General features: G+C 39.3%; 1 protein-coding gene and 1 pseudogene across 4 annotated transcripts in view; both read right to left on the reverse strand.

The window, feature by feature from the left end:
• The window catches only part of cfap36 (cilia and flagella associated protein 36), a 102,551-nt gene that overhangs the window by 49,037 nt on the left and 38,478 nt on the right, over nt 1-15,036 (reverse strand). For all 4 annotated transcript variants that reach the window (XR_007248149.2, XM_059648512.1, XM_048536682.2 and 1 more), the window contains 2 exons: nt 11,833-11,947; nt 3,004-3,091 (listed from right to left, as the gene is read on the reverse strand). Coding sequence is in view for 3 of the 4 variants with exons in the window: in XM_059648512.1 (XP_059504495.1) it covers nt 3,004-3,091; nt 11,833-11,947 (203 nt within the window). In the remaining variant the exon portion in view is untranslated. The remainder of the gene's footprint in view (nt 1-3,003; nt 3,092-11,832; nt 11,948-15,036) is intronic.
• Nucleotides 341-439, reverse strand: LOC125455248 (U6 spliceosomal RNA; annotated as a pseudogene).

The raw sequence follows: 15,036 nt of genomic DNA on the forward strand, positions 1-15,036 counted from the left end.
TGTAAAATTGGCAGACATAAATTTATTCTGTGGAACCAATGAAAATCTAAACTTTCTGTTTATATGCATGCAACAGCCAAAAGTAACTAGCCATTTGATAAAATAACTTATTTCAATTTTCCCTATATTTGCGCAAATGTAATAATTAGCTTCAGCATATCAAAGATACAGTAGCAAAGTTTATTTTAGCTCTTGTATGGTCTGACGTAAATAATTATTCTTATTAACCTATTTGGACAAGTTATGACACATCCCTGTGGCCAGCACATCTTCAGGTAGGACTTGAACTTGGACCTTTGAGCCCAGAGGTAGGCACACTGCTACTGCATCACAAGGCACTAAAAATGTATAAGATCTAAAATTTGCATGTTATCCTGGCATAGGAGCCATGCTAATGTTCTCTATAACATTTCAATATTCTTGTATATGTGCCGCTCAAGAAGATACAATTGAACAACAGACCTTTACATCTTCCATTAGTTTCCCACCAAACAGCTTTTCCAAGCATCAAAACATCCATGGTATTTTTCACCACCAGTAGATCACCTATGATTTCCAATTGTTCAATTTATGTGCAGAGCCCATTAAACACCAAAGTGGAGAGACAGGTAGGGATAGAGGGAGAGGGATGGATCAAAATGAAGTTGGAAGGGGAGAGAAGGCACCATATCACTTGTTACGCTCACTTCTGGTGCATTGATTTGCTGATTAAATGGGAATTGAAGGCACATAGTTAGCAGTGATTAATCAATCGATTAGTGCTATAGATCACCTCATTGTGCAGCCATTAACCCCATCTCCTTTCAGTAGAAGTTTGACTTATTTCTCCTAGTTTGGGTACTGCTTTTTCATTATCAGAAGCTTATTCATCTTCAGATCTGTATGATGAACTTCAGAATTTGTATTTGCTGCAAGCTTCCCCATGACCCATGATATCCCCAAATTCTTCACCATCTTTACTATACTGTTATCCCTGAATTCCCGATGACCCCCATGATGAGCCTCTTACCCTGGACTGCATATCATGCATGATGTTGAGGCTTGTAGGCTTTAAAATTTTATAATTTGCCAGTGCAGACACAAAGTTAGGCTGACTGATGCCAATGTGCGCATGAGGTAACAGGGATGATATTGTTGGCCCTGTAGCCTCCACCTGTTGCAGCCAGAGTGACCATGATTTACCTTGATAATTCCTTTCAGACAAACTAATCTCCTTCCCCAATTTACCAGACTCCTTCCCCACTTTGTTCAACTGCTCCCCAGAACTATAGAATTCCTCAGCTAGCAAATACAATCAGGCCAATGCCAAGACTTGAGCTATCCATAGACTCAACACCACAATAGACAGACCCAGAAACACCCCAGATTACGTAAAACCTGGCCCCTGATTTCCTAAATCCATTTCCCAGTGCTTTACAGGAAATGCCTGACTGAAAATTGCCCTCTCCCAAACAGATTTCACAAGATGACTGGTCTGAAATGATTTTGCTCAGTTTCTAGTGCTGATGATGGTCCAGTGTCTGGATTGAAATATGTCAATCACTGGATTGAACTAGACAAATCATCTGACTGACCATGGCCAAATCCCCGTCCAAAAGTGGCTTGAACCCTGGACAGACTATAGAAATACACTGTATCTGAAGTTTTGCCTACTAAGTACGCCAATCCTTTCTCATTCACACATCTCTATGCTCTTCATGCACACACAATGTGCTTGCCACATAAAGTGCAGGCACATGCATCACCTCTGATGCTGATGCAGCGCTGTGCTCTTCAGTGGCGTATGCACCTTCACAATAAAGCTTCACTGTTTCCTACAGCCAGATGCTACTGCCTTGCCTTCTGTGTCAAAGTATCCCAATCTTCATAAGGTGTCTACTTGTTGTCGGTGCTGTAGTGCCAGCATGAGACATAAGCTGTTGTATGATTGTGTCTGCTAAAATGCCACCTGTAAAGTAGAAGCTGACACATTGCCATTCTCCAGTTGGTTCCATGATAGCCAGGGATTTATTTGCCTTGGTCTCTGTGAATTATAGAAGTTACTGCAGTTATAGAAGCTACACCACCAGTGAAAACAACCAACATTGAGAGGTTTTTTGGCTAGAGGCAGCCAAATCTATAGATTCACCTGTACTGGAGGCAGAAGACGAAACATGACAGGAACAGATTTTTTAATAAACCTGGTCAGATTTGTCTTGACACGTCTCTGGAGAAGCTGGCCCTTCTGACTCAAACCTAGAAACTTTACATCACTGCATTCAATAAATATAAATTTGGTTTATGCTATTGAATTTGTGAAGAATTGATTATTCAATTGGACAGACATTAATTTGGAAAAGGAAATCATTTCCAGCAAGTTTACAAGTATGCAAATGCATGCAGATAGGCTTCTCACCTTCTGATGGAAATAAAGTTCTCAATATCTAAGGAAAGCGGACATAACTGCAAAAGAGAAACTTGAAATTAAGAATCTGACTTTACCCGATTAAGTCATCAAACCGGTTATTCTTAGGGCTTGAAAAATTGTGCTCTAAATATTGGTTTCTGTCATAATCAATAATCAGCTCAAAATACACAAAATACACTATAAATGAGATCCATGGTTAGACATTGTTTCTATCCAAACTCATTAAGAATATGTGCTTTACTACAAATATTTACCACAACAGCTTGTTTTGAACCACACATCGTCAATTAAACTAGACTAGGTTAAGAGAAGTGACAACTGAATTCATGTACAGAATGTAATAAATAGAAGTGGTGAGCTGCAGCAACCTTATTTATGACTCTTGTGCTTTTACAGAATAGTTTGATCAATTGATTGGTCTGTGTGATAAAATGCACCAGTGAAGTAAAATGCACTATCCTTTAGCTATTAGTAATTATGCACTAGAGAGTCTGATAACTATTTATGTCAATGCTTCACTTCATCTAAAATCAGTGTATTTGTTTAAGTGCTGAGTTGTATAGAATGATCAGGAAAGTACTCTAACGACTACTCACTTCAATACTTCTCTCAATATTCTAAGTTCTTGTTGCTCCAGTTCACTGATTTTGTCCTTTCCATCTGTTAAGCAATCAGGTAGAACTCCTGCCAAGGAAAAACAAAAACTTTTTACAATCAATTTGGAACACGTTACTTTGAACTATTTTGCCAATATAATCTCAAGTCTTTGAACAGTAGTTCAATATGTTACCTGTAACAGTACATTATAAAAAAAACTCAGCTGAGAAAATTAATTACAATAACGATTTGTCACATTAAAATAGTTCATTTAAATGAAAACAAGAACTGTTAAGGTATTATTTTACCATTTTAGCAGACAAGATCCAATCCATGCAAAACCTATATATGATTACTGCATTATAAATTTTCTTTTCATACTCAATGCAGGTTCTCTAATTTAAGGAGTGATACATTCCTTCCTTTACCCTCTTGGAGAGTGAAATGGGTTCAGAAGTCAGAGATCAGAGATTGGACCAGAGTGCAAAGTGGTTTGGAGGAAATCAAAAAGCCACAGTGAGAGGAAGGATGGCGTAAATGGGGAAGGGGGATGAGATTGAAAAGGTCAAAAAGGAGATCTGAAAGGTAGGGAAGGCAGATAATCAGAGGCTGATGAAGAATATGAGTAGAAACTGAGTGAGATCAGAAATTGCAGCTAGGGAACAGGGGGAGGTAAGGATCAGAAAGGCATGAGTAAAGGCCAGGTCACTGAAAGATCAGATGGCAGGAGGGATCCTATCACCAGGTGAGAAGGAGTGATATCACAGAATCCCTCTTGGTGGAAGCAGGCCATTCAGCCCATTAAGTCCACACTGACCCTACAAAGAACATTCCACCCAGACCCACCCCCTACCCTATCCCTGCACTTCCTAATCTAGTCACTATGGGCAATTTAGGATAGTCAATCGACCTAAACCGTGCATCTTTGGACTGTGGGAGGAAACCGGAGCACCTGGAGGAAACACACGCAGACACAGGGAGAATGTGCAAACTCCACACTGACAGTCATCAAGGCTGGAATCAAACCCAGGACCCTGGCACTGAGGCAACCATTGAACCACAGGTTACCTGCTGACCAAGTACAAGTTATGTTTGATGGTCTGGAGGTAGTGGGGTAAGCAAATGTGGCTCGTGTGGTCTATAAGCAGTGCTGGGAAGTCACATAATTTGGATGTTAGTCCTCCCTCCTGTTTATATGCTGTGTTTCTAGAGGCCAAGGAAACATGCTGCATACAGCAGAATTCAAACTTGTGCTTGAAGTACCAATCTGTAACCTGAGAGCTACTTGGTTGTTTGGCCCCTGCCATGTTTGCTCCATGGAAACTTGAAGTGGGTTGTCTGTGTCTGCCTTTGAGGTTTTTATTATTTTCACATCCCATGCAACTCAACCATTCTGTGGATTAAAATATCTCCCACCATCTCTTTTGACTCCAGTAACCCACATTGATGTTAAACTGACAGGCCTATAATTACCAAGATTTTCTCTGCCTTTCTTTATAAATAATGCAAAAACATTTCCAATCCAGAGGCATATATGCCGAATCTAAACAGCTTTACAAAATTAAGACTAATGAAGCTGTGTGTTCTTCACCAGTTTAGTATACTGATGAAAAACATCAGGTGTTGGAGATTTGTCAATCAAGAAGTAACAATAAATTTATATAAAGCTTTGGTTAGTACACTGTTTCAAATAATGTGTGTAGCTTTGGGCAAGCATTTTTAAAAATGAAATTAGAACTGTAGAAGACACACAAGGTAGACAGATGAAATTGATGCCTAGGTTGGAAACAACAGTTGTAAAGAGTTTAGATACCAGAATTACTCCCCTGGAGGAAAGAAAGCAAAAAGGAAGATCTACGAGGGTTTAAAATGATGTGAGGTTCCTGCAGTGTATATTACTAATTTGAAAGTGAATGATGAAAGGTAATTGAAATAAAACTGCCACCAGGAAAGGACCTAAAATAGCTTATCACAGCTGAGATAGTGTATCTTTTATAAATTTTTGAAGTAGAGGTAGATGTACATCAATAGATAGATAGGAAGAGAGATGTTTTGGATTACTGTAGCAATGAGCCAAATGAAGAGACCTAAAATTTAAGGGTATGTTCAATAATTTTTCCTTAAAGATTATCAGTTTTAATTTAGAAAAATTTAAAATAGCATGTTTTGTTTAGATTGCAGCTGTAGCTAATGTTCGTGATAATGACCTGAGGATCTTAGAACTGTGATATTTGGCAAGTGCAGTTCACAGGGACTTTTGCAGAAACAGTTTGTCGTGCATTTAGTTTACTTTTATTTTTGATATTTATTTCATGTTTTGCTCATCTTTAATTCATTTGTATATGCAAAAATTTAACTTTATATATCACTTAAAATTCACAATATCTTACATCATTAGATTATCAACCTGAAAAATTTACTCTGTTTTTCTCTTTACAGGTACTGCCTGAGTATTTTACCATTTCCTGTTTTCATTTCAGGGTGTCTACGATGTTCTTACACGGACATCCAAAATCATTTGATAAAGTTTGACCAATGTATTCTTAGTAAAAATAAGAGCAAATGGAACTGGATACAACCTGTGTTGCCAACTAATTGGTAGGTACAAAGCAAAGAGTCAGTATAAAGGGAATGTAGTCTATTTGGTTCAAGATGAAAAATGATGTTTGTTAACTTTCAGGCTAGGGAATATATTTTTCACCATATATATTCGTGGTTCAGATGAAGGAACAAAGAGTTGTACTCTCAAGTGTGCAAGTGACACTAAATTAGGAAATACATTAAATTGCATTAATGAAAGCAAAAGGTTACAACAAGGGACTATTCAAAGCACTTACTTAATAACACCTTTAATGTAGTAACACAACTCAACATCTTCACAGGAATATCATTAAATAAAACCTGACACCAAATCACAGAAGGTGAAGGACTCATTTTCAAAACATTTTATTAAGGAGCAACTTAAAGGAGGAATAGGCAAAGAGTCAGATAGCAAAAACAGAAGTTGCTAGAAAAGCTCAGTAGGTCTGGCAGCATCTGTGAAGAAAAAAATCTGACTTAACATTTCAGGTCCGGTGACCCTTCCTCATGACAAGCTGCTTCTGCAGAAGTCCCTGTGAACTGCACTTGTCAAATATCTCAGTTCTAAGGTCCTCAGTTCATTATCATGAACATTAGCTATAGCTGCAATCTAAACAAAACATGCTATTTAAAATCTCTCCAAATTAAAACAGTTCTCAGGAAGGGTCACTGGACCTGAAACATTAACACTGATTTTTTCGTCACAGATGCTGCCAGACCTGCTGAACTTTTCCAGCAACTTCTGTTTTTGTTCCTGATTTACAGCATCCATAGTTTTTTTTAAAGAATCAGATAGGTTTAGTGAGGTATTCACAGAGTTGAGGGCCAACGCAGCAGGAAAGATAGCCACCAATGATGCAGCTACTAAAACCATGAATCCGCAAGATACCAGAACTGGAAAAGTCCCAACACTTCAGAGGGTTGTATGGCTGGAGGAGCTCATAACTACAGGGAGGGGCAAATTCATGGAGGGACTTGATGAGAATTTTAAAATGAACATTTTACCTAAGTGGGAGCTAATGAAGGTTAATGAATGCAGATTAATTGGAGAACAGGTTTTGATCTAAATTAAAAGACAAATAGAAAAGGTTTGGATGAGGGTTTAAGTTCATTGAAATTAAAATAGTACAGAGAGAAGAAAGTGACCTGAAAACAATGCCAAGAGAGGCAACGGAACTCAAAACAGCGCAGAGATAGGGTACGGAACTCAAAGCACCGTAGAGAGGAGGAGCATACTTCAAAACGGCACGGAGAGAGGGGACAGACCTAAAAACAGCAAAAAGAGAGGGGACGGACTTCAAAACAGCACAGAGAGAGAGAGAGAGAGAGACAGAGACAGACAGAGAGACAGAGACAGAGAAAGAAAGAGAGAGAGAGAGAGAGAGAGAAAGAGAGAGAGGACAGACCTCAAACCAGTGTGGACAGAATGTGGTGACACCTCAAACAGCAAAGACAGAGGGGCAAAATCATAAAACAGTGTGGAGACAGGGGACAGATCTCATAACACAGCACAGACATAAGTCAGGATTTACAAGACAGTGCAGAAGGAGGTAAGGAATCATAAAACAACGGACAGAGAGGGGACAGACCACTGAACAGCAGAGGAAGGTAAGGGTTCTTAAAAAAGCAGAAAGAAAAGAGTGTGGATCTATAAAACAGTAGGTAAGAATTTACAAAACAACAGAGAGAAAAAAAGATTAGGATTTATAAAACTGCAGTGATAAAGAAGTATGGATCCATAAAATGGCAGAGAGAGAGGGGTAAGGATTTATAAAACAGCACAGAGAGAGATTAAGATTTATAAAACAGCAGAGATAAGGATTTATATATAAGCAAAGAGAGAGATTAGGATTTATTGAACTGCACAGAGAGAGAAGGGCTTAAAAAACATTTAACTTCCCAATATGCATTACCTCATACTTGTCCAGATTAAACTCCATTTGCCATTTTTCCACTCACTTTCCAACTGATTTATATCCTGCTGTATCGCTTAACAACCTTCCTCACTATCCACATCAATTTTCATGTTGTCTGCAAACTTACTAATCAAACCACCTAGATTTATATATATATATTACAAACAACACAGGTGCCAGCACTGATCACTATGGAACACCATTGGTCACTGATCTCTAGTCAGAAAAATACTCCTCCACAACTACTATGACCAAGTCAATATTGTATCCAACCTGCCCAACTCACCTTGGACCCCATGTGGCCTAATCATCTAGACAAATCTAGCCTGAGGGGTCTTATCAAATGCTATCATAAAGTCTATTGCCCTACCCTCATCAATCGTCTTCTGGCTATGCTTCAGTTTTCTGGGACCTTGCCTGTGGCTCGAGAGGATACAAAGATCTCTGTCAAAGCTCCAGCAATCTCCTCCCTTGCCTCCCTCAGTATCCTGGGATAGATCCCATCAAATCCTGGGGTGTTATCTATCGTAATATTTTCAAGGCAGCCAATGCCTCCTCCTTCTCAATATTGACATGCCCTAAAATATCAACATACTTCTCCCTAATCTTACCATCATACATGTCCTTCTCCTTGGTGAATATCGATGTGAAGTACTCCTTAAGGACCTGAACCATTCCCTCTGGCTCCAATGATAAATTCCCTCTTTTGTCCTTGAGTAGAACTATGCTTTCTCTGGTTACTCTCTTACCCCTAATATATGTATAAAATGCCCTGGGATTCTCCTTAAATCTACTTGCGAAGGATATTTCATGGCACATTTTAGCCCTCCAAATTCCTTAAGTTCTTTCCTGTTTCCTTCATATTCCTCAAGGGCCAGTCTGATTTAATTTTCCCAAATTTTACATATGCTTTAACTAAACATTCAATAACTCTCGCTTTGTAGGGATCCCGAATCTTGCCATCCTTATCTTTCATCCTTACAGGAACATGCTGGTCCTGAACTCTAATCAACTGGCCTGTAAAAGACTCCCACATTTCAGATGTGGATTTACCCTCCAACAACATCCCCAAATCTAATTTCTCTAGCTGTTGTAATGGCCTTCTCCCAGTTTAGTACTTTCACCCAAGGACCCATCTTATCCTTATCCATAGCCACCTTTAAAACTTATGGAAATATGAACACTGTTCCCAAAATGTTTCCGCACTGAAACTTTGATCACTTGGCCAGGCTCATTCCCCGATACAAGGTTGAGGAAGGCCCCTTCCCTTGTTGGGCTTTCCACATATTGTTTCAAAGAAGCCCTCCTAGATGCATCTAACAAATTCTGTGCATCTAAGCCCCCAGCACTAAGGGAGTCTCAGTCAATATTGAGGAAGTTAAAACCACTCACCATAACAACCCTGATGTTTTTACATCTTTGCATGAAGTGTCTATGTATCAGTTCCTCAACTTCCATTGGCTATTGGGAGGCCTATAGTATAACACCAATATGGTGACTGCACCCTTACTATCCTTGAGGTCTATTACTGATTGACATTCTCCTTAATCAGTATTGCAACTCCCACACTCTTTATGTATCCCTCTCTATCGTACCTGAAACATCTAAACTCTGGAACATTGAACTGCCAGTCCCACCCTTCTCTCGACTAAGTTTCTGTAATGGCTACAACACCTCTGTTCTATGAACTAATCCAGGCTCTAAGCTCATCTGCCTCAACCGTTAGATTCCTTGCATTAAGATAAATACACTTAAGCCCGCCATGTTCATTACCCTGGCCCTGCCTGTTTGTCCTATTAGACAAACTGACTTAGCCTCCAACTTCTCCTCAATCACTCCACACGCTGACCTACTACTCTGGTTACCTGCAAGGATACTGGTGGCCTCCAGCTTAGGTGCAACTCATACTTCTTGTACAGATCTACCTGCCCTGGAAAAGATCCCAATGATCCAGATATCTAAAGCCCTCCTTCTTACACCAACTCTTCAACCACACATTCAACTGTATTACCTTCCTCCTTCTGGCCTCACTGGCACATGGAACAGGGAGCAATGCTAGAATCACAACCCTAGAGGTCCTGGTTTTTAGTTTTCTATCCAACTCCCTAAACTCCCTGTGCAGGATCTCATTTCTCTTCCTGCTTTGTATGAACTACAACCTCTTGCTGCTCATCCTCCCCTTTCAGAATATCCTGTGCCTAGAGACATTCTTGACCTTGGCTCCAGGGAGGCAACACGCTATCCTAGAATTTCGCTCGCAGACACAGAAACACCAATCTGTGCTTGTGATTATAGAAACCTCCATCATGACTGCTTACCTACACTTCAATCCCCGCTTCTGTACAACACTGTCAATTGTGGCAGCAGTGATCTGGCTGCTGAGGGGCCATCCCCAACCATATCTAAAATGGCATCCTTGTTTGAGAGGCAAATAGCCACAAAGAGATCATTGGCTGCCTGCCTGCCCCAACTAGCAGTTATCCATCAATCAAGCTGAACTTCTGGTGTGACTGCATCCTGAAACTCCTATCTAAGAAATTTTCAGCATCTTGTATGTTCCTCAATGAATCCAACTGCAGCTCCGAACGAACCATTTGGACTGAGAGGGGCTGCAGTTGGACACATTTCCTGCAGACACAGTTGTCGGGACTTTTATTTCTGATTTCCAGTACCTGCAGTATTACACTTCTGATTTATGTAGACTAGGAGAATTAGATTGGCAAATACTGCCTGTAAAAATTATTTTAGAGTGCATATGGGACAATGTCTTAGAGAAATAGGTTCTAAAGCCAGCCAGGGAGTAAGGCCAGCCAGGGAGTAAGCTATCCTACACATGGTAATGAGCAAACAAAAGGAATAAGGAACCCCCTGGATTGTAGTGATGGTAACACGGTAGGATTTCACATTGAGTTTGAAGGAGAAAAATCTCAGCGTAATAGCAGTCTTCTAAATCCAAATAAAAGCAACTATAAGGGTGTGACAGCAGAGCTAGCTAAAGCAAACTGAGAAACTTGGCTAGAAGGCAGAACAGTAGAGTTGCAGTGTCAGACCTTAAAGAAGGTAGTTAATATACTAAAGGCAACACTGTTCATATCCATGCATGCACATTTACATGGATTTAGGTTCAGGTTTATACAGGGGCTGCACAGCAAATTTTTATCTCAATGATAAAGAAAGATTCTAGGAGAAGGATGCATCATCTGTGGTTAAATAAGGAAGTTAGGGACAGTATCAAATTGAAAAATAAGTACAAATATGCAAAGACTAGTGACAGGTCAGATGGTCGGTCGGATTTAAAGAACTAACAAAGAGTGACGACAAATAATAGTGATAAAGTAACGTGAGAGAAAGATAGCTAGAAATATAAAAACAGTAAGAATTTATGCTAACTTTTAAATATGAAAAGAGTAATTAAATCTAGGTTTGATCCTCTTGAGATTGAGTCTAGAAAATTGAAGAAAACGATGAAAAGGTAGAGACATTGAAATGGTATTTTGTACATGTTTACATAGAAAATTTCCCCACGAAATTTGAAAATCAAAAGAAGAATGAAAGGGAGAGGCTTAAAACAATGATCACCACCAGGGAAACGATGTTGGGAAATTTATTGTACCTTAAGGGTGACTAGTCCCCAGAAGAGAGGGCGAGCATCACAGGAATACATAAGAAATAACTGCAGAGATATTACAGGCATTGGTTATAATCTTTGAAAAGATTCTGGAACAGTCCCTTCAGATTGGAAAAAATGAATGGAACACCCTTATTCAAGAAAGAAGGGAGACAGAAAGAAGGAAGCTAGAGGCCATTTAGCCAAATATCTGTCAAAGCGAAATTGCTAGCATCCATTATTTGGGAGTATACAATGGGATATTTTTAAAAAATCATACTTGGATCAGGCAAAATCAACATGGCTTTTTGAAAGAGAAATTGTGTTTTAATTAGAGGTAGTAGGAACTGCAGATGCTGGAGAATCTGAGATAACAAGGTGTGGAGCTGGATGAACACAGCGGGCCAAGCAGCAGCATCCAGCTTTACACCTTGTTATCTTGTGTTTTAATTAGTTCTTTGTGCAAGTAACAAACATACATTTGTTTCCTTCACAAATATATGTTGGTAAAACCAAACACAGTGTTTTGACAGATTTTAGAAATTGCCTTCCTACCATCATTTAAAATCTAAACACTAACAATAGCTCTTTAAAACAATGCTTTCGGTAGAAGTGGTTTTTGAGGCAAGCGATTGCTTATTATCATCAGTCCTGACAGCATAGTGATTCAGGAATTAATAATATTATCTATTAATTAATTTTAAAAAAACACTTTCTCTCATTACCATTTCTCTCTTGAATCATTCGAAGAGCTTGTAATTGCAGTTCAATGTTTTTCTGTAACATCAGTGACTTAAAGACTTGAAAATCTTCTGCAGCTAGTACTGGTTGGAAGACAGGCTATTGAAAGAAAAAAAATGCTATTTTGAAATGATAATACAAACAAAACAACTTATATTTGTAAAGGACCTTTAACATGGTAAAATGTCCGAAGATGCTTTACTAGAGCATTACAAAACAAAGTATGACACTAAGTCACAAAATAAAGATGTTAGGTCAGATGATGAAAACCTGGGTTAAAGATTATCCCAGCTGGGGTTAAAGCTGGAGATTATCTTAAATAAAAGGAGAAAGTCAGGTAGTGAACATATGGTGAAGCAACACATTTCACTACATTAATAGTTACACAGAACCCAGTTCATCAATGACTCAAATCATACATAAGTGCAGAAATTATACAACACATAAATTATCTCTACAAACCAATGGTTTTGCAAAACAAATGAAAAATGTAAAAAAAATTGTTTTCACAAAACATCTAAGAGGAACTAAGACTGAAACTGAGATCGGAAACCAAAACTTCTGGAGAAATTAAAACTGGAAGAAACCAGGAAAAAGGACAGACAGTTGTACAGAATCAAATGATGATCAAGCAGTGCAATATAAGAAGGCTGAAAAAATGAGGCTAGTTCCAGGAGTTGGGAACAGACAATGACAATGACACCGTTGTTGCAGCTGTTTTCTGCAAGTTGAAGATAATATAATGGATCTATGCCATCCTTGTAAATCATTTTTCTTAACAAGAATACCCATGTGAAACTTAGATTTTATGGCTAATATTTCAGGCCAAATGTTATGGGGTTGACTTTCACATAGGTAATGTTTGAGGAGTTGACAGGCATGTTCGAATGGGGCCCAAAAATGATGGCTGCAATGGATAAAAGTAAATGCCAATGCTAAAGAACCTTTTTCTGATGAAGCGTCTAGGCCTGAAACATCAACTTTTGTGCTCATAAGATGCTGCTTGGCCTGCTGTGTTCATCCAGCTCCACACTTTGTTATCTCGGATTTTCAGGTATCTGCAGTTCCCATTATCTTTGATCACTGAAGAACCTGTTAACTGTTTTATCTAATCTGACCACATAAATTTTTTTAATTCCATGGGATAAAGGTGTTGCTGGCTATGTCGCATTTATTGCCCAGTCCTATTTGCCCAGAGGGCAATTAAGAGTCAACCACATTCCAGTGGGTCTGCAGTCACATGCAGGCCAGACTCTGGGCCAGAGGTTTTTATTTAGGTCCCACCTGCTGTGAAGATATGCCATAATTAATCGAATTAGTTGATTTAAGAAAATTTAAAACAGAGAAATGCTTTTTATTGGCAAGATTGACAATTAACACAAGTTTGACTTTTACATTTTTTTTCTTATTATTCATTCACAGGATGCAGATATCACTGGCTGGAACAGTATTTATTGCTCATATCTGATTGCCCAGAGGGCAGTTAAGAGTCAACACATGGTAGCGGGTCTGGAATCACACATAGGCTAGGCTAAGTAAGGATGGCAAATTTCCTTCCTTAAGGGATATTAGTGAATCATGTGGGTTTTTCCTGACAATTGGCACCTGTTTCATCATTAAGCTCTAATTTCCCATGGCCTAAATTAGAAAATGATCATTAGAAAATAATCGTTCTAGCCACATACCGTGAAAAATGTTTGTTGGGAGCCCTCAGATGTCCCAACTTACAGGAAATTTAAACTTCTGATGGGAAATTATCATTTGTCGGGAAACATCTGAAAAATTCCTGACTCTGAGTTAGAGACATATGTTTGAAGGGTTTCAACCTAATTATCTGAATTGCTTCCCGGGGAAAATTTAACTAGCTATAAAACTGAAGGCCATCCCCTCATCCCATTCCTGACAACCTCCCAACTCCCCAACACTGACTCAACCCCCAAATCCAATTTCACTTCCAAGATTTGCTCCTCCAAATCTCTCAAACTATTTTGATGCTTTCTCAAATCTAACCAAATTGATTAATTGTTACCTCATAAAGAACATTGTTTCCAAAATTATAATATCATTCCTAATCAGGCTGCCACCTTACCTCTTTTGTTCCTTCTCTATCTTTTTCTGTACATTGCGTATCATGGACTATTAAGTGCCCAGTCCTTCACATTTTAAAGCTACTTTTCCATTAACACTGTATCACAATTCACATCAATATGTCGCCATCTATGAATTTAGAATTTTTTATTTTACTGTTGTGTGAGTGGCTGGCAGGACTCCACAATAGATTAATTTATTTGACTCCAGAAACTAAAAGGTTTGAATGTCTCAGCTTTGGGAACATGTCAGCAAATGCTTAGAAACAGCTATCTACCACAAGATGGAGCTAGTGTTACAGACTCAAGCAAATTCACTGTGGAATGATAAAACCTAACTTGAAAAATAGGGTGTGGCGGAAGAATTAGTCTGTGCCCCGATGTGAATGAAAAGACCAGCGGGCACTGTGTAAACGAACATTATTAGTATGCTGTGTGTGAATCCATATCACATTACTACTGAAGACCTATTTCAGCTTTTACAACTGCATATGCCATTCTTGTTATAATACAAAGACAGGAATTTCAATGCATGTCATGTTAAAGACAACACGATATGAAGCTGGAGAAACACAGCTGGCCAGGCAGCATCAGAGGAGCAGGAAAGTTGACATTTCGGATCGGGACCCTTCTTCAAAAATGGGGAGGGGGAAGGGAGTTGGGAAATACATAGACAGTGGAGGGGTGGGGTTGGGGAATGTAGGTGGGATGGTGATCGGTGAACGCAGGTAGGCAGTGGTGGGGACTGGTCAGTGGGACGAGTGGGGTGGATAGGTGGGAGAGAAGATGGACAGGTTGCGTCACCTCAAGGAGGCGGGGATGAGAGGGAGGATTGGACAAGGGATAAGGCCGGGGGTGGGAAGATTTTAAAACTGGTAAGTTCCATGTTTAGGTCATTGGGCTATAGGTTCCTGAGGTGGAATGTGAGGCGTTGCTCCACTAATCTGTGGGTGGTTTCATTGTGACACTGGAGGGCCAGGATGGACATGTCAGCCAGGGAGTGGGAGGGGGTAGTTAAAATGGTTGGCGGCCAGAGAGTGTTGTCGTTTGTCGTATACAGAGCGTAGATGCTCTACAAAACGGTCTCCAACTCTAAGAACA

Source organism: Stegostoma tigrinum, chromosome 9 (genome assembly GCF_030684315.1).
Source record: "Stegostoma tigrinum isolate sSteTig4 chromosome 9, sSteTig4.hap1, whole genome shotgun sequence".
Lineage (NCBI taxonomy): Eukaryota > Metazoa > Chordata > Chondrichthyes > Orectolobiformes > Stegostomatidae > Stegostoma > Stegostoma tigrinum.